The sequence below is a fragment of the Phycodurus eques genome, chromosome 14 (genome assembly GCF_024500275.1).
Source record: "Phycodurus eques isolate BA_2022a chromosome 14, UOR_Pequ_1.1, whole genome shotgun sequence".
Taxonomy (NCBI): domain Eukaryota; kingdom Metazoa; phylum Chordata; class Actinopteri; order Syngnathiformes; family Syngnathidae; genus Phycodurus; species Phycodurus eques.
The window spans coordinates 9,169,131-9,190,310 of record NC_084538.1 but is presented as its reverse complement, the minus strand read 5'-3'; the positions used below and the strand labels follow the sequence as shown (position 1 = coordinate 9,190,310).

Below are 21,180 nucleotides of genomic sequence, written 5' to 3'. Positions count from 1 at the left end.
TTGTTAAAAAAAACTTTAAAAAGTGGAGGTGGGCAGGGTGAGAAGTGTGTGTGTTGAAAAAAATGGTTGGGAGGTGTTGTGACGCCATGGGTGAACCTGGGCGATGTGGTTGATGGGGACTACCAAAATTATTAATAAGACATAAAGGATAAATAAAATGTAAAATAAGGCCCGCCCTCAAGCTGCTGGACTGTAATGTGAGACCTTTACCTGTCAATCAAATGATGCTGAAAATTAGTTGGTGAAGTCAACTACTGCCTCAATATTGATAACGTGTGCCGCTATAGTCATGGTTTATAAACAGTTTCCCGTGTGTATGTGTGTTCCCCACACAAGACACATACACAACTCCGAGCGCTGATGTTTTAACGATGTCTCCGTGGTCCAAAACATGAGAAGCATTGAACTTGTTGTCCCTTTAATTTGCACCTAATCTCCACCATGCTAGTAGAGATTAGCCAACCACCAAGTTAGAGCTCTTTAGTCTCATTATGTGAGTCGTAACTAATGTGTTTGTTTACTAAAGCAACTCCTTCAAAAGACAAAGAGGAGGTCTTCTGCCAAGTCCTACAGTAGACTGTATCTGTATAGTTGCGTAACAATAAAGGGGCCTCTGTTTGCACATGCGCCTCTTGCAGCCCAATATGAATACACTGCCTCTTTAGGGGTACGGCAAATTAGATTCTTTATTTTCACATTGCCCTCCAGTGCTAAATGTTTCCACTGTGTTTTCATTTACAGGAAATCAACGCAGGAGCCTCATGCAGAGTTCCTGAAGCAGGTTTTACTAAACAGAGTTTACTAATTTTCTGAAAGGACGAAAACAAATCAGCTGCGTAGCTATGGGGTAGCGTTCCAAAAAGAGTTCAGTGTTTTTCCGCAGTTTGCAGCAGCGCCACCATGTTGCCATGGAACCACATGACATAGGAGGGAGGGTTCTAGATCCGGCCACAAAAGAAGAGGAGTTACCGGGGGAATGTGCAGGGATGCAAACAAGAAAGTTTGAAGCTTGGATTAGTTGGAAGGTAAGAAATTTGTCTAATACTTAAAAATGAGGGCAATTTAGATTGAGTGATAATATTATTTATTTTAAATACAAAAATGATAAGGAAACATTTATTGTGTAATGTTTCACAGGCTGCGTGTACAATTTAAAAATTACATTCCAAAGCAAATAATTAAAACCAACAGTGTTGTGCTTCAGGATAAATCTGTCTCTTTCAGTAGGAAACCATGTCAACAATCAGCCACTCAAAAAGATGTTATTAAACCAAACTTTGATAAAGTGCAACATGATACAATGATAACATCCTTTTTGGATCATCATTGCGTTGTGGGGCAATATAATCTCAATTATGTGCATAAAAAAATTGACTTTTTTTTTTTTTTTAACCAATAAATCTCCTGTGATAGCATGAATACACATTTTAACACGCACAATTTTTTGGGGGGTTGTCTAAAGTTCTTGGGAACACCGTGCACTTATTTACAAATTATTTACAGCAGAGCAAAAGGAAATGTGAAAATCATTAAATCTCCAATTGCATATTAGTATCATGTCATGCATGCATAGTTTTGGATTGAGGAATTGCAAAACTATAAAACCACATTGAGAGTGAGCACACTATAGCGTGATGTCCTTTAAATTGTTGTTATGTATTAGCACAAATAAACATTCACAAACGATTTTAGTACAATGTTTGCACTATTTGTTTTTTAAGAAATGTAAATTTTAAGCGTTGTATGGCAAAATGTAATCTAACTGCTATTGCATTGTATCAAGGTCAGATAAATTGTCAGTTTTGTAATGACTCCTGTACAGTGTTGTACTTGGCGCACAGGAGATGCACCATAAAAAACAAAACAAAACAAAATATAAAACAGGTAGATTTGAATTGGTGAATTTCAATTTCCCTTTTATAACATGGCGGACTAGCAGTCAGCACTTCTGCCTCCCAGTTCTAAAGTTTGGGTTTCAAATCTCAGGTCCAGTCTTCTTGTGGAGAGTTTGCATTCTCTCCCTGTGCTTGTTTGAGTTGTCTCCGAGTACACTTCCGCCCACATTCCAAAAACATGCAAGTTTGGTTCATCGAATACTTTAAATTGTCCATAGGTGTGAATGTAAATGTGAAAATTAGTACAATATAAAAAAATTAAGGGGGGCCTAAACAGCACTCTGGGGAACATTGGAGGTGAATGAACTGAGTGGTCTGACAAAAATTTTGAAGAATTAAGATTCATGGTGGATAAGTGGTCGAGCCAAACTCCTGTTTGATTAAAAGTGTGTCTGAATACTTTTGTCTTTATAACATAAAACTATGTGCAAACTCCAATTAAATAACATTTAATTTGCATTGTGTATCAGCTGAAGCCCACACAGTACAAGCAGCATTCAGATGAGCTCCACAATGAATGTGACGGACATTTACAAAGAAGGGAACATTTCTGCCAACGGGAATATGAGCATGCTGAACATACCCCCACCCCTCAACAATGCCATCAACATCTTCACCATCATCATCCTCTTCATCTCCATGATATCCCTTGGCTGCACAATGGAGATTTCCAAAATCAAGAGCCATCTGCTCAAGCCAAAGGGGGTGGCCATCGCCATGGTGACCCAGTTCGGCATCATGCCTTTGACTGCTTTCGCACTTGCCAAATCTCTGAAGATGGATTCTGTGAAGGCGGTGACTGTGCTCATATGTGGCTGCTGCCCTGGAGGAAACCTGTCTAACATCTTCACCTTGGCCCTCAAGGGGGACATGAACCTCAGGTAAACAAGTAGTAATTCAACCTACAGCTATAGAAAGGTAGCAAGGACAGCAGTGCCAAACATGATCTAGCCAGTGGTGCAGTATTTGTTCCATCCATCCATTTCCTGAGCCGCTTCTCCTCACTAGGGTCGCAGGCGTGCTGGAGCCTATCCCAGCTATCATCGGGCAGGAGGCGGGGTACACCCTGAACTGGTTGCCAGCCAATCGCAGGGCACATACAAACAAACAACCAATCACACTCACATTCAGACCTACGGGCAATTTAGAGTTGTCAATTAACCTACCATGCCTGTTTTTGGGATGTGGTAGGAAACCGGAGTGCTTGGAGAAAACCCACGCAGGCACGGGGAGAACCCCGGTCCTCAGAACTGTGAGGCAGACGCTCTAACTAGTCGACCACCGTGCCGCAGTATTTGTTAATAAATTAAATTGAATAAATACATCATATTTGTATATTTTATTTTTAACGCAGCACTGTGAACAACTGTTTAGCACATCTGCCTCATAGGTCTGAGGACCTGGGTTCAAATCCGGCCTCACCTGTGTGACGTTTGCATGTTCACCCCATGCATGCGTGGGTTTTCTCTGGGTACTCCAGTTTCCTCCCACATCCCAAAAACATGCACGGTAGGTTAATTGAAGACTCTAAATCAAACTCATTTGTGTCGCAGGCCTCATTGTAGTTATGGTTTCCCTCAGAGGGCCGTTAAGATTTAAAATCATAGAAATATTGAATCAACTCCTTATATTATTACCTAGACAACAAATTGATAGATGAATAGTTTGGAAATCGAAATTCAAGGGTAATACTTTGTAACTATTGTTTAAGTTACTGTATTGTAAAAAGAGGTTTGGTAACAAAAACATGGTTGGAAATATTTATTCCATATGACAATAAAATCTTTAGCAGATTCTAGCAAGAATCATAGCATTTCAAGCACATGATTTGCTTTCGGGCGGCACGGTGGGCGACTGGTTAGAGCGTCAGCCTCACAGTTCTGAGGACCCGGGTTCAATCCCCGGCCCCGACTGTGTGGAGTTTGCATGTTCTCCCCGTGCCTGCGTGGGTTTTCTCCGGGCACTCCGGTTTCCTCCCACATCCCAAAAACATGCATAAATTGGAGACTCTAAATTGCCCGTAGGTGTGACTGTGAGCGCGAATGGTTGTCTGTTTGTATGTGCCCTGCGATTGGCTGGCAACCAGTTCAGGGTGTACCCCGCCTCCTGCCCGATGACAGCTGGGATAGGCTCCAGCACGCCCGCGACCCTAGTGAGGAGAAGCGGCTCAGAAAATGGATGGATGGATGGATTTGCTTTCACATAATATGATGTGGCTGGCCAGATCTGGCCCGCGGGCCTTGAGTTTGACACCAGTGCTCTAACTTGTCCGTAGGTGTGAATGTGAGTGCGAATGGTTGTTTGTCTATGTGTGCCTTACGATTGGCTGGCGACCAGTTCGAGGTGTGCCCCGCCTTTTGCCCAGAGAATTCTCTTTCTGGAGTATAGTAATCAAGTCTTTTTAATGTATCATCCATTAGTTACTGAAAAACTCACGTAATTGCAGTTTTTGCGCTCTTTCTATAATGCTCTAAAATGCCACAAGATGGCGCCTAAGCCATCTCTAAGTAGGAATTGGTCTCAAAGTAGTAAAGCTTGTTTTGTCGGAGAGGAGCTTAGGAGTTTAGCCTGGGTTGTTAGTGGAAGTTAGGAGAGTCTTCCCTACATATTCCAGGACCCCTCGCGATAGACAAAAATCCATGAGTAGCGACCATTTATTTATTATTGACAGTATTTTAAAGCATTTGCATATTCTCCAGACTGGAACAGAGTCCAAGTCCTCTCAAAAGGACTGGTAAGAGAGCCCAAGCTGTGTGTCGAGGCAAATCCGACTAAATCTAGTCGGATCAACCTTGCACACCAGGTCAGGCTCCTTCCCTATCGGAGAGGTGACATGCCATGTGCCTCGAGCCAGCTTCTGTAGTCGAGGATTGGGCTACCAAGGTCCCCGCCATCTGCCGCCATCTAGGTCTCTCAGCACTTGACCCCTTGGCCCCGCCCACAGGTGTTGAGCCCATGGGAAGTGGGACCCTAGTTACCTCTTCGGGCTGTGCCCAACCGGGCCCCATGGGTGCAGGGCTGTGCACAAGGCGCCGGCCATCGAGCCCCACCTCCATTTATGAAAAGAGTAACAAGCAAATTCTTTATATGTCCCTTTTTAAATCAAATATTTTTTGTTCTTTCCTGTAGTATTGTGATGACCACGTGCTCCTGCATTGCAGCTCTGGGTCTGATGCCCCTGCTACTTTTGATCTACTGCCAAGGCTTCAGCGGCTTGGAGAACGCAGTGCCCTACGTGGGCATCATCAGCGCTCTCACCTTCACCCTGGTGCCCTGCGGCATGGGTATCGTGCTCAATCACTACAAACCAAAATATACACCGTTCGTCCTGAAAGTAAGATGATTATTTTTAGTTTGGTTGCCGAACTAAATTTTCCCATAACACTGGAAGTATTTGTTGACTGAATGTCATTTAGCAAAGTGTGTTTTTATCAGTGAATGTTATCTATCCAAACGGAAAGTTTGAGCAACAGGAAGTTCTCAAAGCATAAATCATCCCCACATGTTTTCAGATAATTAAAGGCATGTTTGCGAACAGGAACATTTTCCTCCTACCTACTCAGCGTGACACATTCACACGAACCAGGAGTTCTTAAGGTTTTTCTCTCCATGGAAGGACCAGGGAAAAATCTTTTCCAAGGACCCCCACAGCCCCACACCATATAATTTTATAAAATCTTAATCTCAAAATATTCATGACCTGTTAAAGTGAAAGGAATTTAACCCTCTGGGCTCTACGAATGCCATTTGTGTCCACCTTTCTTTCCCAAAGCTATTTAAAATGTGTTAATGTCAATGTAATGTAACTTTCCAAGAGTCGACTTTTGTCCGATGTTGTAATTTCCAATTTTGGCGTATACATTATTATTATTTTTTTAAATAATTTGGGATTGAATAATAACATTTGGGTGAGATTGGTTTCATTGTTGACTCAAAACTTGAAAACAGTATATATATTTTTAAATTCTACTATATTACCTCAGTCATCAATTTTTGTCACATTGTTTTGCGTACGCCTGCGACCCTAGTGAGGAGAAGCGGCTCAGAAAATGGATGGATGGATGGATGGATGTTTTGCGTACGGAGCCCGGTGGAAAGGAATCACAATCAAACAGTCAATGGCGCTGAACATTGCCAAATACATGGTACAGTGATATATGTATCCCCAATGGAAACTTTTGAGCTGAGGTATGTGCTTCAAAACCTCAAATATTTTGCAGAGGTCGTCTTGCCTCGCCTATACAAAAAGACCATGAGAGAGCTAGAAATGCTGCTCACATACAGTGTTGTCAAATCAATATGATCATGCATCAGTCATATCAGTGCTTTTAATTGGCCCAAAGATAAGGTAGGCAGGAGCAATTAGTTTTGTATGTTTGTTTATTGGTGCCGCAGTCTCCATATGTACTATATGTATTTACTTTTAAAAAAATGATAAAACATAATTTATTGCAAATTATTTTATGGACCTCCCAGTTTGAGAACCACTGACGTTAACTGTGCTCCACTTTGTCAACAGTCTGGCCTGAGCATCCTGATCATCTCCAGCATCATTGTGTTCTGTTTGTGTGGTGTGGCCATCAAAGACGTGCTGTGGATGATCCTGACTGCCGACGTTATTACCGTGGCGTCTCTGATGCCCCTCATAGGCTTCATGCTGGGATACGTCATGTCCGCCATATGCAGACTCAGCCCAAAGTAAGTTTGACGGAGGCGTGATTGTTAATTTAGCTTCAAGATAATTTCAAATATTTTCCACAGGAAATAAAGTGATTTCATTTGTGCAACAAGTCGGCCTAGTGGTTAGCACGTCTGGCTCACAGTTCTGAGGTTCAATTTGTACTCCAGTTTACTCCCACATTCCAAAAACATGCATGTAAGCCTTATTGACGCTAGTTAAAATGTTTTTGTGTGAATGGTTGTTTATTTGTATGTGCCCCGCGATTTGCTGGCGACCAGTCCAATGACCCTAATGAGGATAAGCGGTGGAGAATATACACACTTTGAATGCTTGACAGACATGTAAGGTTTTACAGAGCGATACTGTCACCTGTTGTGTTTTAAATGCATAGTTAGTGCTGTTTCGTAAATTGATTGTGAGGGTAGTACGCGGGCTCTCTCTAGTGGTAGGGGAAAGAATCACTGAATTAAGCAGTGCATAATGTTACAGTGGCTCAAACTTTTTTTTCTTTCTTTTAATCAATATAGTACATTTGTTAAGGACAGTTCAGTTGGATTTAATTAATAAGTACATTACATTTGCATTTAAGCTTTAACAACGGTTTGATTTTCAAGCATTTATTTGTTCAAAGTTTGATTACTTTAATCTCCAATACATTTTTATTGAATCATTAAGTACATTTTCCTAAATTTAGACACATTATTAATGTCCAAACTGTGCATAATGTTACAGTGGCTTACAGTAATATTCAATAAACATTTAAGGAATAAAACCTTTGGTGTTTTTTTATTAATGCCACTGTATATAAATATTATGTTATTAATATTATGGTGGTACTTGGGGAGCCATGTATTATTTTTTTTAGGCAGTCCATCATGTAAAAAGTTTGAGAACTACTTGTTTAGAGTAGCGTAGGTTCATTTACGTTAGCATCTGCTTGGTAAAAAAAAAAAAAAAAGAGGCAAAGATATATATATATATATTTGTGTACGTCATTGGTATGTAATTAATTCTATCTCTCATATTGGAGTGAGACGCTAAGCCCTAGTCTACTAGGTCGCAGTAAGTACCATTTCTTGTTCTGTGGTTATCATCACATATTTCCTCTTTCCCATCACTAGTCCCCGGTCAAAAGAACTGAGGTGGGCAAAGTATGGCCCAGGGCGACATAAGGCAATCTCCATTGAGTATTTAGATTATCATCAAGAGTCCTGTAACATTGGTTGATTTAGCATTTCTTACCTATAATTGATTTGCTAAAATATATTTTAGATTTTTAGTAAATAATAAAAATAGTAGTAAACAATTTTACATATACAGTTAACATTTAAAACAAATAATTGGTAAGTTAACAACTAAGCAATTTGTAAATAAAATGTACTGTACATTTTTAAATGCTTGATGATATTTCAATTAATTCTGAATAATATACATTAAAACAATGGAGTGATTTAAATAAATTATTACGTACACATCTTAGGTGAGTGCTTAGCCTTCCTGTGTGAAGATTTCCTCCACATTCTAGCTTTGAACTGAACTTTTTTTCTTTTTCTTTTACAGAAACAAGATCTGTATCAAAGGTTCTTCCTTATGAAAAATACCGCTGAGGTTGTTGGACCAGGCATCATACGAAGCAGTAAGCGCTATCAATCTATCTGTGTTGTATGCAGATGCAGCAGGACTGTCTCTGTGGAAACAGGGTGTCAGAACATCCAGCTGTGTGTGGCCATCTTGAAAGTGGCCTTTCCTCCAGAGGTCATCGGGCCCATGTTCCTCTTCCCATTGCTTTACTACACATTCCAATGTGCCGAGGCTCTTCTCCTGACCGTGTGCTTCAGATGTTACCGAATGATCAAGTCACCAGCTGAGGGTAAATGTCACAGCTGCATGTATGTTTTTGTGGGGGCTGAAAGTGAAGATGAGCGTGCTTGCAGTTTGAAAAATTGGCCTTTTTTTCTTTTTATGATATTGTCATATTTTTATTTGACAGAAACAAGAATATACACGAATGTCAACGTGAAACAAGAGGAAGTGAAACGGCCTCAGTGTCTGAGAAGCTTGGAGGAAAATAACCAAACACGATAACCTCATGGACTTGACTTTGGATCACATTAAAGACTGTTGAATTCGGATCTTTTTCAATTCAATCCATCCATTTTCTGAGCCGCTTCTCCTCACTCGGGTCGCGGGCGTGCTGGAGCCTATCCCAGCTAAAATCGGGCAGGAGGCGGGGTACACCCTGAACTGGTTGCCAGCCAATCGCAGGGCACATACAAACAAGCTACCATTCGCGCTCACATTTACACCTATGGGTAATTTAGAGTTGTCAATTAACCTACCATGCATGCTTTTGGCATGTGGGAGGAAACCGGAGTGGCCGGAGAAAACCCACGCAGGCACGGGGAGAACATGCAAACTCCACACAGGCGGGCCGGGGATTGAATAATATTATATATATAATATATAATATTTATATATATAAGATATATAATATTTAATATTTAATCAAACATGATCGAAACAAAATGTTACATAATAAACGTAAAACCTTACATATCTTAAAATACAAACTTCACAAAGCGACAAGCCAAAAGATCAGTCATGTAAGTTGAATGAACAGGCAAACAAAATTTAACACTGATATTACACCACACTGTAGTGATTTTTTTTTTTTTTTTTTACAGTGCCCACAGTGCAACTTAGGCAGTGAAAGTGAAAATAAAATATATTATTTAAATAGGTTAAAGTGTCAACAAAGCCATGGCTGGTCAACAGCACAATAAATTAAACGTTTAGTAATAAATTAAGTGTATAATATTTTGTGGCTGTGGCGACAAAGCTACATATATGTAGTGTGAAATATATATTCAGTTTGGAAAGTCCTTACTGTACATATTGGATACGTGTGCATAGAAGTGGGAAGATAAGGCCATCGTGGACAAAGGTGTGAAAAAGTTAAAAAGAGCAAAGTAAGGTCCAGTGCTAGACAAGCAGCCATGTTGCATACATAAGTGGAAGGTGATTCGTGATGCCATCAATCCATCCATTTTCTGAGCCGCTTCTCCTCACTGGGGTCGCGGGCGTGCTGGAGCCTATCCCAGCTATCATCGGGCAGGAGGCGGGGTATACCCTGAACTGTTTGCCAGCCAATCGCAGGACACATACAAACAAACAACCATTCACACCTACGGGCAATTAAGAGTTGTCAATTAACCTACCATGCATGTTTTTGGGATGTGGGAGGAAACCGGAGTGCCCGGAGAAAACCCACGCAGGCACGGGGAGAACATGCAAACTCCACACAGGCGGGCCCGGGGATTGAACCCCGGTCCTCAGAACTGTGAGGCAGACGCTCTAACCAGTCGTCCATCGTGCCATGATTTGTGATGCATATATTATTATTATTATTATTATTATTTTCAATGATAACTGCTGTGAGCTCAAAGCACCAGCAGACAAAACAGAAAGACATATGCATCAGAAAGACATTCGACATACATAAACGGTGCGCGGGATTCCTATGGAAAATGCAGTTAGTATGGACATGTACAGGACCGCTCTTATGTTCTGCTTTGGGGTGGTCAGAGCGACACATGGCTTAGCTCAGTGCCACTTTGAAACGTGTGTTCACTGTTGTGTAGTCAACATCATTTGTGTTTCAGGCCTCCTCCAGCAAAGGCATATCTGCACAAAGGCACAAGCACAGCATTATTACACTGTAGGGCTAGGTGACTCTCAAAATCAAGTTTTATATTTTTTTTCCATAAAAATCCTACTTCAGATTTCAATTATTTCTTCCTCACTCCAATGGACAATGTGCAGTTTTTGTTAGACACAGTGGAACCTCGATAAAATGGACCGGAAAAAACAGACCGTCGGGACAGGACAATGTGTCCAAAAATAGTTTCTATTTGTCACTTAAACTGCCGCTGACAAAGTCTGTTAGCTTCAGAATTGTCCACTGTTGTTTACTGACACTGTGGCAGAGAATGAGACTGACATATTTCTGAGGTCACAGCCGTGACCGAGCACACCGCCGTGGTAAGTTTGGATAAAATGTGAAACTTTGAAACATTTTCAAGCTTTCTATATATTTATCTACAATAACTTGGTACTGGGCGGCACGGTGGACGACTAGTTAGAGCGATTCAAATCCCGGCCCCACCTGCGTGGAGTTTGCATGTTCTCCCCGTGCCTGCGTTGAGTTTTCTCCGGGCACTCTGGTTTCCTCCCACATCCCAAAAACATGCATGGTAGGTTAATTGAAGACTCTAAATTGCCCGTTGGTGTGAATGTGAGTGTGAATGATTCTAATTTCAAGTTTGAAAACTTTCATATTGTCCCTTTAGAGAAAAAGCAAATGACAATGACATTATTCGAAACGTTTGCTTTTATCTATGAATCATATAACCCTTTTGTAAAAATATGTACAGTATTTAAACATGATTTTTTAATGAATGAACATTATAAATGTTCAATAAGTTAATATCAAAGTGACCTGTCAAACCGCATGGATGGAGGAGTAACACCACAGCCCCTCTGCCTCTGTCATTGTCGTTTCTTATGTAGCCTTGGCAAAATACAGCATTTGGGGCTTGGAAGCACATACTTTGGATTAAAAGTTTCTAACGAGTAGATAAATCCCTGCTTTTACAATGTTTATATGGCCACTCTTGTCTTCTTGGCAATATTCAGAGCAATGACACTGTGATTTCCTTTCGCTGGGCTCCTTTCTTGTCAGCATAATATGAAAATAATTGTGCAAATGTTGTCCGTTTCTGAGCAAGAATTAAAGTTGCTAGTCGCTTTCTTGAAAAATAGGTTGGAAGAGTTGCTAAAATATAGTGACTAAGTCATGAATTTGGAAAAACTGACTACTTTTGTAAACTAACTTCCATGCGTAGTAGTTGACAGGGCGGAAGGGGGACTTTCCGAATAAGTTCCCTCTGCCTTGATTGTAATTTCATGTGTTCATCAGAATTATTAAAGATTTTGGTGGGCCTCAGAGAGAAAAAAAAAAAAACATTATGGCAAATAAACTAATGAATCTATAAAATCGATTAATCGCCCAGCTTTCTTACATGGCATGAAATGAAAATAAGGAGTGCATGAAAAGAAGGCTTCACCATCAGAGCAGTCCACCTCCGAGTCGAGCAGAGGGAGACCGTGGTCCTCTTGCGGCACAGCTGTGCCGACGTGGTCCAGAGTCCAGCTCGAGGACAAAGGCGACGAGGACGATGAAGGCGGCAAAGGATGCACCACAGCCATTTCAGAGTGAAGCTGTTTGACGGAAGAGGGCCGAGAGGGGCCAGCCTCCGGGGTCGCGACTTGTGGCTGTCCCTCGGACAACACAATATGCACGCGAGACTCGGGGCTGACCGCCTCCTCGTACGAGGGCAGATTCACCTCGACTCCTTCCACCATGATGGACACGGGATGGCCTGACAAACCCTCCTCCCGTCTGGGTGGAGAGGGACAGAAGACACAATGTACTATTTAACACCAGTGGTGGGAAGTATCCATTCATTTTCTAAACTGCTTGTCGTTATTAGGGTCACAGGTATGCTGGATCCTATTCCGGCTGTCTTCGGGCAAGGGTACACACTGGATTGGTCGCCAGCCAATTGCAGGGCACAATGGCAAATATAGAGAAACAACCATTCACACTCAGATCAACACCGACGGACAATTTAGTCTTTACAACCATTACAACCTAGCATCCATGTTTTTGGAATGTGTGAGGAAACCGGAGTATGCAGAGAAAACCCACGCAAGCAGGGGAAAAACATGCAAATCCACACAGGAAGTCCAGAGCGCAAATACAAACCTACGACCTCTGAACTGTGAGGTGGGTGTGCTAACCAGCTGCCCACTGTGCTACTCGTGGGAATTAAGAAGATTTTTCAGTGCAGTGATGCCTCCAGTATAGTAAAGTATACCCATATGTCTGTCTTATACTGCCCCTAGGTGGCCAAAGCGCACACTTCAGAATGAGCAGCACAATTGAAAGAGAAAGTGAGACAAATACTGTTTAATTCTATTTAATTGTCATTACTATATGTTTTTTAAAAAAAATTATACTATTATAAAGTTCTATTTCTTTCATTAAAAAATCCATTACAAATTCTTTTTGTTTTTTTTGGATAGCTGAAACTGATTATAGTTATTTCCATTATTTGAATTACAAGTGTTTTGAGTTACAAGCGTAGTGAACGAATGAAATAAACAGGCACCACTATACTTTTACTTCTTTTCAGGCTCTACATTTAAAAACAGACATCTGTGCTTTCAACTCCATAACTTTGTCCAAATAGAATTGTTACTTTTCAACCTCCACAGATGATGCCATGACATAAAAAGATGTAAATAGAGAGAGGTATAGTCAAATCCAGTTAACATCCTGATGGACTGAGATCTTGGGGTCTTATAAAGCAAGAAAATAAGGACAGCACTGACAAGGAGAAACGTACAGCAGCAGTAACAGCCATGCCGCAAGAGATGTTTTCATAATCAGACATTGTTAATTTACTGTACTGATTGTTATCCCTCACAGAGAAATTCATTTTACACTCTGCTGTATGATTTTATTGCACACCACAGAGAGAAGCAGACCAGGCATGCAAGGAAGGATGTCAGAGTGAAGCAGCTGTCAAGTGTTGAAATTAAATTAATAGTTTAAAAATATTAGTTAAAAAGTTAATTCATTTTTACAAGTGACGGCAAAACTTGCTATCTATAGACATTTGTGCCTAAAGGAGACAGACTGGTATGGCTTCTTCCCAAAGGGAAAGTGACGGTACAGAATTCAATTTATTCTTAGATCAACACAAAAATGTTTTTGTTAATTTAGTCACAAAGAAAGGCAAGAGAATGACAAGGAATTAAGAGTCATCCTGCTGCCATTCAAATATTCTGCAAAAGTATATGTCACCATTTGTTCTCGCTCTTTTTTTTTTTGATAGATCACTTTAGATTACAATAACAAAGAAATGTCGGGATCTTCTTATATCTTGTATGTATATGAATATAAAGGCTTCCAAAGTCATTTTTAACTAAAATGGTTGCATTGAATATAATAAAAGTTATATTTTATTTTTTTATTCAGTTTTTTGTTATGGTATATATATGTTGGTTGCTTTGGCTTGGTTTTTGCCTCACCGATGGAAGGTTTTCAGTTTTGGCTGCAGAAGCACAAAGAGAACCACTAGGAGCAGGATAAGGGCCACCGAGCTGGCTGTGGATGACACTATGGACAAAGTCGGCATCCCCAACGGTAAAGCTCCATCGCGATCTGTGGTTAAAGGAAAGAAATTGAATGCTAAATTCAATTTAATTTGCACGTTCCTATTCCTAATTCAATATACAGCAATCCCTGGTTTATCGTGCAGTTACATTCCAGGCCACTCCCGAGACAGATGAAATTTGCAAAGCAGTGACCACATATTTTATTTTAAAGCATAATGCATATATTGTAATACCAAAACACAGTATCTAGTCCCCTCCAAAAGTATTGGAACGGCAAGGTCAATTCCTTTGTTTTTGTTGTATACTGAAGACATTTGGATTTCAGAACAAAAGATGACTATGGGACAAAAGTTCAGAATTCCAGCTTTTATTTCATGGTATTTACATCTAGATGTGTTCAACAACTCAGGACAGAGCACCAATACCTTTAGAGGTGACTCATCTACTTGTGAAGTTTTCTATAAAACCCGACTATTTGCTGAAAAACTCACCTATCTATACCTATTCACTTATTTTTGTGCTCTTTCTATAATGCCCTAAGATGTCATCCAAACACTGCACGTTTGCTTATGTCTGGTCTTAATTGTATCTAGTACACTATAGGGCAGATGCAGTTACCTTGGTCCATTATGCAGCTGATCTGTATGAGGCCGTCCCATGTGCCGTACTGACAGGTGAGGTATTTATATTCTCCCTTCAGGATGTAGCCTTCGTCACAGAAATACTCGATCACAGTGCCGTGAGAAAGTCTTCCACATGGGGAGGGGTGGCAGGTGTAGCCGCCGTTCTCTGGCTGATATGGAGGCCGGCATACTGTTAATGAAATTGAAAAAAAGTTTTAAGCACTTCTTTATAATAATCCATCCATTTTCTGAGCCGCTTCTCCTCACTAGGGTCATGGGCGTGCTGGAGCCTATCCCAGTTATCATCGGGCAGGAGGCAGGGTACACCCTGAACTGGTTGTCAGCCAATCGCAGGGCACATACAAACAAACAACCATTCGCACTCACATTCACACCTACGGGCAATTTAGAGTTGTCAATTAACCTACCAAGCATGTTTTTGGGATGTGGGAGGAAACCGGAGTGCCCGGAGAAAACCCACGCAGGCACGGGGAGAACATGCAAACTCCACACAGGCGGGGCCGGGGATTGAACCCCACACCTCAGAACTGTGAGGCAGATGCTCTAACCAGTCGTCCAACATGCTGCCCTTTATAATAATAATAAAGTAATTTGTAATTTACAAAATACTAACATGTTGATTCATAATCCAATATTCCAGGTTGTAAACCGCTCCTGCTAGCGTCCTTTCAAGTTCTTTTTTTTTTTATTGCCGTTCCAAAATACGAAGAGAATTAAATAGTCAGATCACAACGGAGAATAATATTTAATAAAAAGAAATAACCTGATACAGTCTGAAATAGATGAGATGTTAATATATGTACCATTATTCCATAATGTCACATTACTGCTGACTGTGCTGATTTAGGATAGCACTGTCCAATGAAAAGCATGTCTAAATTGTTTGAATGTTCTGATTATTTTTGTTGCTGTTTTTCCAAATATTTGGAGATATAGATACAGTCCTGTGCTGAATTTGTAAGCATACTTTTGGAGCAGTTCTCCTGATGACTTCACCAGATCGATGGGCCAATATACGGAGCAACCATGTTCTTTCAAATCTTGGATGAAAACCTCATTTCCTCAGCAAGAACACTGAAGAGAAGTTGTGGATGGGTCTTCCGGCATGACAATGACCCAAACCATACAGCCACGGCAACAAAGGGGTGGCTCAACGAGAAGCATATTAAGGTCATGGAGTGGCCTAGTCAATCTCCAGACCTCAACCCAATAGAAAACCTGTAGACTAGAGGGAATTTAAGATTTGTGTTTTCAAGCAGCAGTCAAGAGACTTGCAGCAGCCAAAATTCCTCATGAGCTGTGTGCAAACCCAGTGACCAACTACAATAAACATCTCATCGCTTTGCCTGCCAAACAAGGGCTTCTCGCCCAAGTACTAATGTATGTTTTGCTTGGGGATCGAATCATTATTTCACTCAATAAAATGCACATTTTATCCTGGGGAATAATTGCTAATACAATCAATTCCAATTAATACATTCTGTGTGTGTGTTTTTAGTGCAACCATAATTAATAAATCAACCATAAAAACTGGAGACTTTAATTTCATGTAAGTAATTGAACTTGAGCAGGTGATTAGATCCCACCCCCCAAGTGTACAGTATATAATGCTGATGTATCTTTACCGTCGGTGCGGATACATCGAGGAGGTTCTGAGGTCCAATGTCCCAGAGCAGTGCAGTTGCTGATGGTGGGTCCATCCGGCTGGTAATCCGGATCACAGCGGTACTGGAGCACGACGCCCACGGGGAAGGCGCCGATGTTGGTGTCGGTCAGATTAGAAGAAATGTGCTGCTCCATGAAGGGTCTCATACACCCTTAAGTGGTTAAGACACGTACCAATGGCCCAAAAATAATAAAATATTCAAGGCGTCACTTGTGATTAAAACATTTTTGTCATTTGTATACGTTTTATATTTTAACATTTTACATTACATAAGTGGTTGAGTTTAAAAAAAAAAATATATATATATGTGAGATAGATCAGCTGTGTTTTTTTACCTACTCATGTTAGACTGGGCCGCACGGTGGCCAACTGGTTAGCACATCTGCCTCACAGTTCTGAGGAGCGGGGTTCAAATCCTGGCCCCGCTCGTGTAGAGTTTGCATGTTCTCCCCGTGCCTGCGTGGGTTTTCTCCGGGCACTCTGGTTTCCTCCCACATCCCAAAAACATGCATTAATTGAAGACTCTAAATTTCCCGTAGGTGTGAATGTGAGTGCGAATGGCTGTTTGTTTCTATGTGCCCTGTGATTGGCTGGCGACCAGTTCAGGGTGTACCCCGCCTTTCGCCCGAAGATAGCTGGGATAGGCTCCAGCACGCCCGCGACCCACGTGAGGATAAGCGGAACGGGAGATGAATGAATGAATGTTAGACTGGTTAACTTCTGCTTTTACTTGTATTACAATTAATTAGAGATGTCCCGATTACATTTTCGAGTCAGTCACTTGATATACCTCGGCAATGCATTAACAAAAAAAGAGAGCGTATCCAAATTGTTTCAACTGTCTTCATTTTTAGCTATTCAAATAAAGGTATCTCAAAATATCTAAAAAATAATACAATATCAGAAATTCAACTTAGTGCGGTAACAAACAAAAAAAATCTTAAAAAGGTCAACACAGTATACATACAACATTGTAGAAGTAAAACTAGAGCTCTTAACTTCAATTCTAATCATAAACCCTGCTGTTATAAGAGTCGTTTGGGTAATGTTGTCCTATACTGTGTGTCACTTAGAAGTGACTATCAGGCAGCGACTTTGTATAGGATGTTCCTTGATGAGAAAGCTTGCGAATAGACGGACATTTTATATAGCTCCTATTTTCTTTTGTCAACCAACTCACCCCGTAACGCTAGGTAACGTGTGGTCTCCTTTTTTTGGTTCATGTACAAACAAATACATGCTGTACAAGTGATCTTAAAATGTTGCAGCTTTTATAAGCAGAAAGCATTTTTGTGGAATGCCAGCTTCATGTGGATGTGGTTTTCTGCCTCTCGTCTTTTTCATGGCACCACACGAAATGATATGCTCGTATATGATTTATCTTAATCAGAAGCTTTGTTTTGAAGCTGTAAGTCGACCACATAAGGGAACTGACTGAGTTCGACTTTGGAAGTACCACTCACTCTATGTATCTACAGTATTTTTCATTTAAGATCATAATATTTGTCTTGTGCAATTTAACAACATTTATAAGGCAGCTTTTTGGAAGGGAAAGCGATGGACAGAGTGTCTTACCACTACTCTGTGTGCAGTGAGGAGGTTCTGAGGACCAGCGTCCTGGCGAGATGCAGGTGAGAATGTTAGGGCTGTCTGGCAGGTAACCAGGGTCACAGCTGTACTGCAGCACGGTGCCAACAGGGAACAGGCCCCTGTTGGTTTCTGTGTGATTTACCCAGCTGTTTTCAACCATGTACGGGCTCACGCATCCTGGGGGGAAGACTGAAATACCAACAAATTCTGGGAAACTGTTGTTTTTATTTGAATTAGACTTATAAATATTTTCAGCCTGGAACACTGCTGTTTCCACTTTTATCACTGCAACAAATATTTTCAGCCTGGTTTACGGTAATTTACCCAGGGAGACCAACAATAACAATATGGACAATTGAATTCTTTGACACTTCTGAAAATCTTGTGGACTGGCAAACAGATGCAAGCACATTTAAACAGATGCAAGCACATTTAAACTATAAATTGAATGTGTCCCGTGTAACATAAAATGAACTTAGCAATGTTATGCAATAATTATGTCCTGTTAAGGAACCACAGTAATGTATATCTTATCTAATTGAAAACTCTGTGACAGGCTCAATAAAAACATTATCTTATAGCTCTTCTATTGAATCCTGTTGGACTTTGCAGGTGTACCTAATGAAGTGTGCAGAGAGTGCATCTAAATATGTTTATTTTTCCTTATTGCTAACCATAGTCAATTATTGAAATAGCCAATGTCAAATACCTTGCTCCTTGATGCAGCTGATCTGAACCGGGCTGTCCCACTCCCCATATTGACAGGTAAGATATTTATAGTTTCCCTTCAGGATGTAGCCTTCATCGCAGTAGAATTCAATCACGGTGCCGTGACAAAATCTGTGACACGGAGAGGGGTGGCAGGTGTAGCCCCCGTTTTTTGGCAGATGTAGAGCCTGGCATACTGTTGGCACATGGAAAAATGAGACTCTTAATAATTCCACTGTAATAGTGAACATTAGCATTACTATGAAAACGCTAATTAACGTGCGCCCATGTGGGCTACTTTATGTTGTGACGACACTGAGTGACTTTATCATCACTGTGTATGCACTGTGGTGGTTCTGATGACCAGTGTCCCAGTGCAGTGCATGTGAGGACGCTGGGTCCGTCTATCAGGTAACCAGAATCACAACAGTACTCCACCACGGTTCCCACAGGGAAATAATCCGTGTTCGTTTTTGGCACGTTAGCTGAGCCATGCTCCACCATGACAGGTCTGAGATAACCTGAAAATTAAAAAAAGACAAACTTTGAAAAATACAGCCTTTAACTATGTAGCAGTCACAGGGTTGCTATATATGTACCTTGAGACTAGGGCTGTAACACAACTAAATACTAAATATTTAAAGATTGGAACACTTTTTATTTTTTACAAACCGCGATTCCAATGAAGTAAGGACATTGTTTAAAACGAATAAAAACAGAAGTCATTTGCAAATCTTTTTCAACCTATATTCAATTGAATACACTACATAGACAATATATTTAATGTTCAAAATGATAAAAAAAAAATTTGTGTGCAAATATTCACTCATTTTGAATTTGATTCCTGCAACATGTTTGTCTATAAGGTACCAAGGCTGCATATTTTTGTCACCCATCACATACATAGAGGCATGCAAGAAATGACAGAGTGCTGCAGCGCCCCTGAACACTTCCACTGTTGGCTGGCCGAGACCTCTCTCCACTCTATGTCAAATTACTGTCATTTTGTAACCCAAAAGAGTGAAACTATTCATGGTTGGTGGGATGCATCTACCTTAGAAGAAATATATAGTACTTGGGCACACCATCCCATTTGATTGGCGCTGTGCTATCTAGTCTTTCAGCACGAACTGATGAAGCCTGTTCAGATGAGAGTGGAAACATCTCCTTGGACAACCTGAATAGTCCCGTTGCGCTCGATTAACTGCCCTGAGAATACAACGACCTGGATTGATGAAAATATTCAAAGACAAATATATCTTTTATGTCACCAATCCTGACAACTTGTGGCTGCTTCATCATGACAATACACCTGCTCACAGTGCCCTGAGCATCAAACGGTTTCCGGCTGGGAAAAACATTGTCGTGCTGGAGCAACCGCCCTACTCAGCGACCTGGCTCTGTCATTTTTTTTTTTTAGTCTTTCCCAAGCTGAAGGGGGTCATCAAGGGGACCTCTTTTGAAAACAAAGACGACATCAAGATGGCCGTGACGACAGAACTGTGGAAGCTCCAGGAAAAATCCTTCCAGGAGTACATGAAGGCATGCTGGAGAAGGCTGGGAAATGCACTAGTATCCAGGGGGAATACCTTGAAGTTTGTAGTTTAGATTTGAAATATATCTTTTGTGACACCAGTCCTGGAACATTTCCGACACGCCTTGTATTTAGATTTAAGTAGTAATATAGGCAATTAAAAATCTTTTTTGACCAATATTTACACATTTTTGCTATTCGTTCAGTGTTTGGTCGTGAACCACTGTGAATAGCGAGGGTTCACTGTATTTGTTTTCTTCTTTTCAGCGTGGCCATCTACTCTGGTAACATTGTGAGTGCATGCAGAATCCCCTTACCTGAAACTTGCCCTTTGGTTACCACTGCTAATCCCAGCAACAAGCACAAGGACCATTTAAAACAAGCGTGGGCCTGACAGGCTTGCGATGTTGCCTCTGTCTTTCCATTGCGCATTTTCCCCTGCAGTCAACTCACCCTGGAACGATATGATTAATCAAGAGCGATATGATTAATCAATATGAACTTATATGACCGCCTTGGCGGGACGTAGCCTTGACACAACACTGACAGCTCATTTAGGCTGCAGACTGGACAGATGCCTGTCAAAGGACGCTATGATGAGGACAAGGACTGACGGGTCTATGTAAAATAGCGTTTCCCATAAACATAATAACACAATAAAGTGATTAATTCCAATGCCACACAAAGCAATCTCTCGTATGAAGTATAATGTAATTAGGGTGGTTGTTGGTTCGATGTCAACAAATACACACCTTCCTGCGCTAACCCATACCCCAAGAACGGATTTGTAACACCGCATTTACCGAGGTTGAAATATACTTGTTAAACCTAAGGCCACTGCAGTGACTATATAGAGACGTCAAGTGTGCTATTACAGAATAAAAACGTCACAATGGGGCTAGCTGCCTAGCTGATGGAACGTACAGTACGTAATGCACACAGACAATAACAGTTATGTCCCACCACCACTCAATACTTCACCTTCGCTTTCCTCACAAGGGCGACATTTAATAACAGTATTCCAGACCTCTGTTAGTAAACATAAAAACATATATCTATTTGTAAACGGGGTAAGCTACCTGACGGCTAGCCTGCCACTAGCTACACTAGCTAGCTGAAGGGAGCGAAGGCTCGAGCCCTGCTGCACCGCCTCCATGGTAACGAAGGCATATTTCCATAGTTACAACATCCGGGAGATTTTACTTCCATAGTTACCA

At 41.0% G+C, this 21,180-nt stretch overlaps 2 protein-coding genes across 6 annotated transcripts; one reads left to right on the top strand and one right to left on the bottom strand.

Moving 5' to 3' along the window:
- The first annotated feature begins 739 nt into the window (after positions 1-739).
- LOC133412916 (hepatic sodium/bile acid cotransporter-like) lies at positions 740-9,031 on the top strand. 2 transcript variants are annotated; one of them, XM_061696679.1, is made up of 6 exons: positions 740-1,025; positions 2,366-2,776; positions 5,025-5,229; positions 6,415-6,593; positions 8,247-8,446; positions 8,567-9,031. In XM_061696679.1, the coding sequence occupies exons 2-6, from the start codon at positions 2,397-2,399 to the stop codon at positions 8,659-8,661; spliced, it is 1,059 nt and encodes a 352-aa protein (XP_061552663.1). In that variant the 5' UTR covers positions 740-1,025; positions 2,366-2,396; the 3' UTR covers positions 8,662-9,031. The 2 variants fall into 2 exon arrangements, with proteins under 2 accessions (XP_061552663.1, XP_061552664.1); XM_061696680.1 differs by having other exon boundaries at positions 742-1,025; positions 5,025-5,179; positions 8,567-8,657.
- Positions 8,553-21,119, bottom strand: LOC133412914 (sushi domain-containing protein 6-like). 4 transcript variants are annotated; one of them, XM_061696677.1, is made up of 9 exons: positions 21,043-21,119; positions 20,281-20,417; positions 18,431-18,625; positions 17,707-17,910; positions 16,091-16,282; positions 14,440-14,634; positions 13,735-13,867; positions 11,703-12,037; positions 8,553-10,260 (listed from the first exon to the last, which is right to left on the bottom strand). In XM_061696677.1, exons 2-9 carry the CDS (start codon positions 20,393-20,395, stop codon positions 10,235-10,237), a joined length of 1,395 nt encoding a protein of 464 aa, XP_061552661.1. In that variant the 5' UTR covers positions 20,396-20,417; positions 21,043-21,119; the 3' UTR covers positions 8,553-10,234. The 4 variants fall into 4 exon arrangements, with proteins under 4 accessions (XP_061552661.1, XP_061552660.1, XP_061552659.1 ...); XM_061696676.1 differs by having other exon boundaries at positions 20,945-21,112; XM_061696675.1 differs by having other exon boundaries at positions 20,281-21,112.
- Between the last annotated feature and the right edge of the window lie 61 nt (positions 21,120-21,180).

Coding starts and splice junctions, on each gene's coding strand:
- LOC133412916 (XM_061696679.1), top strand. CDS start 2,397: ATGAGCTCCACAATGAATGTGACGGACATTTACAAAGAAGGGAACATT. Junction 2,777..5,024: donor AAGGGGGACATGAACCTCAG/GTAAACAAGTAG, acceptor TCTTTCCTGTAG/TATTGTGATGACCACGTGCT. Junction 5,230..6,414: donor ATACACCGTTCGTCCTGAAA/GTAAGATGATTA, acceptor CTTTGTCAACAG/TCTGGCCTGAGCATCCTGAT.
- LOC133412914 (XM_061696677.1), bottom strand. CDS start 20,395: ATGCGCAATGGAAAGACAGAGGCAACATCGCAAGCCTGTCAGGCCCAC. Junction 17,911..18,430: donor CAGCTGCATCAAGGAGCAAG/GTATTTGACATT, acceptor TTGGTATTTCAG/TCTTCCCCCCAGGATGCGTG. Junction 13,868..14,439: donor CAGCTGCATAATGGACCAAG/GTAACTGCATCT, acceptor CTTTAACCACAG/ATCGCGATGGAGCTTTACCG.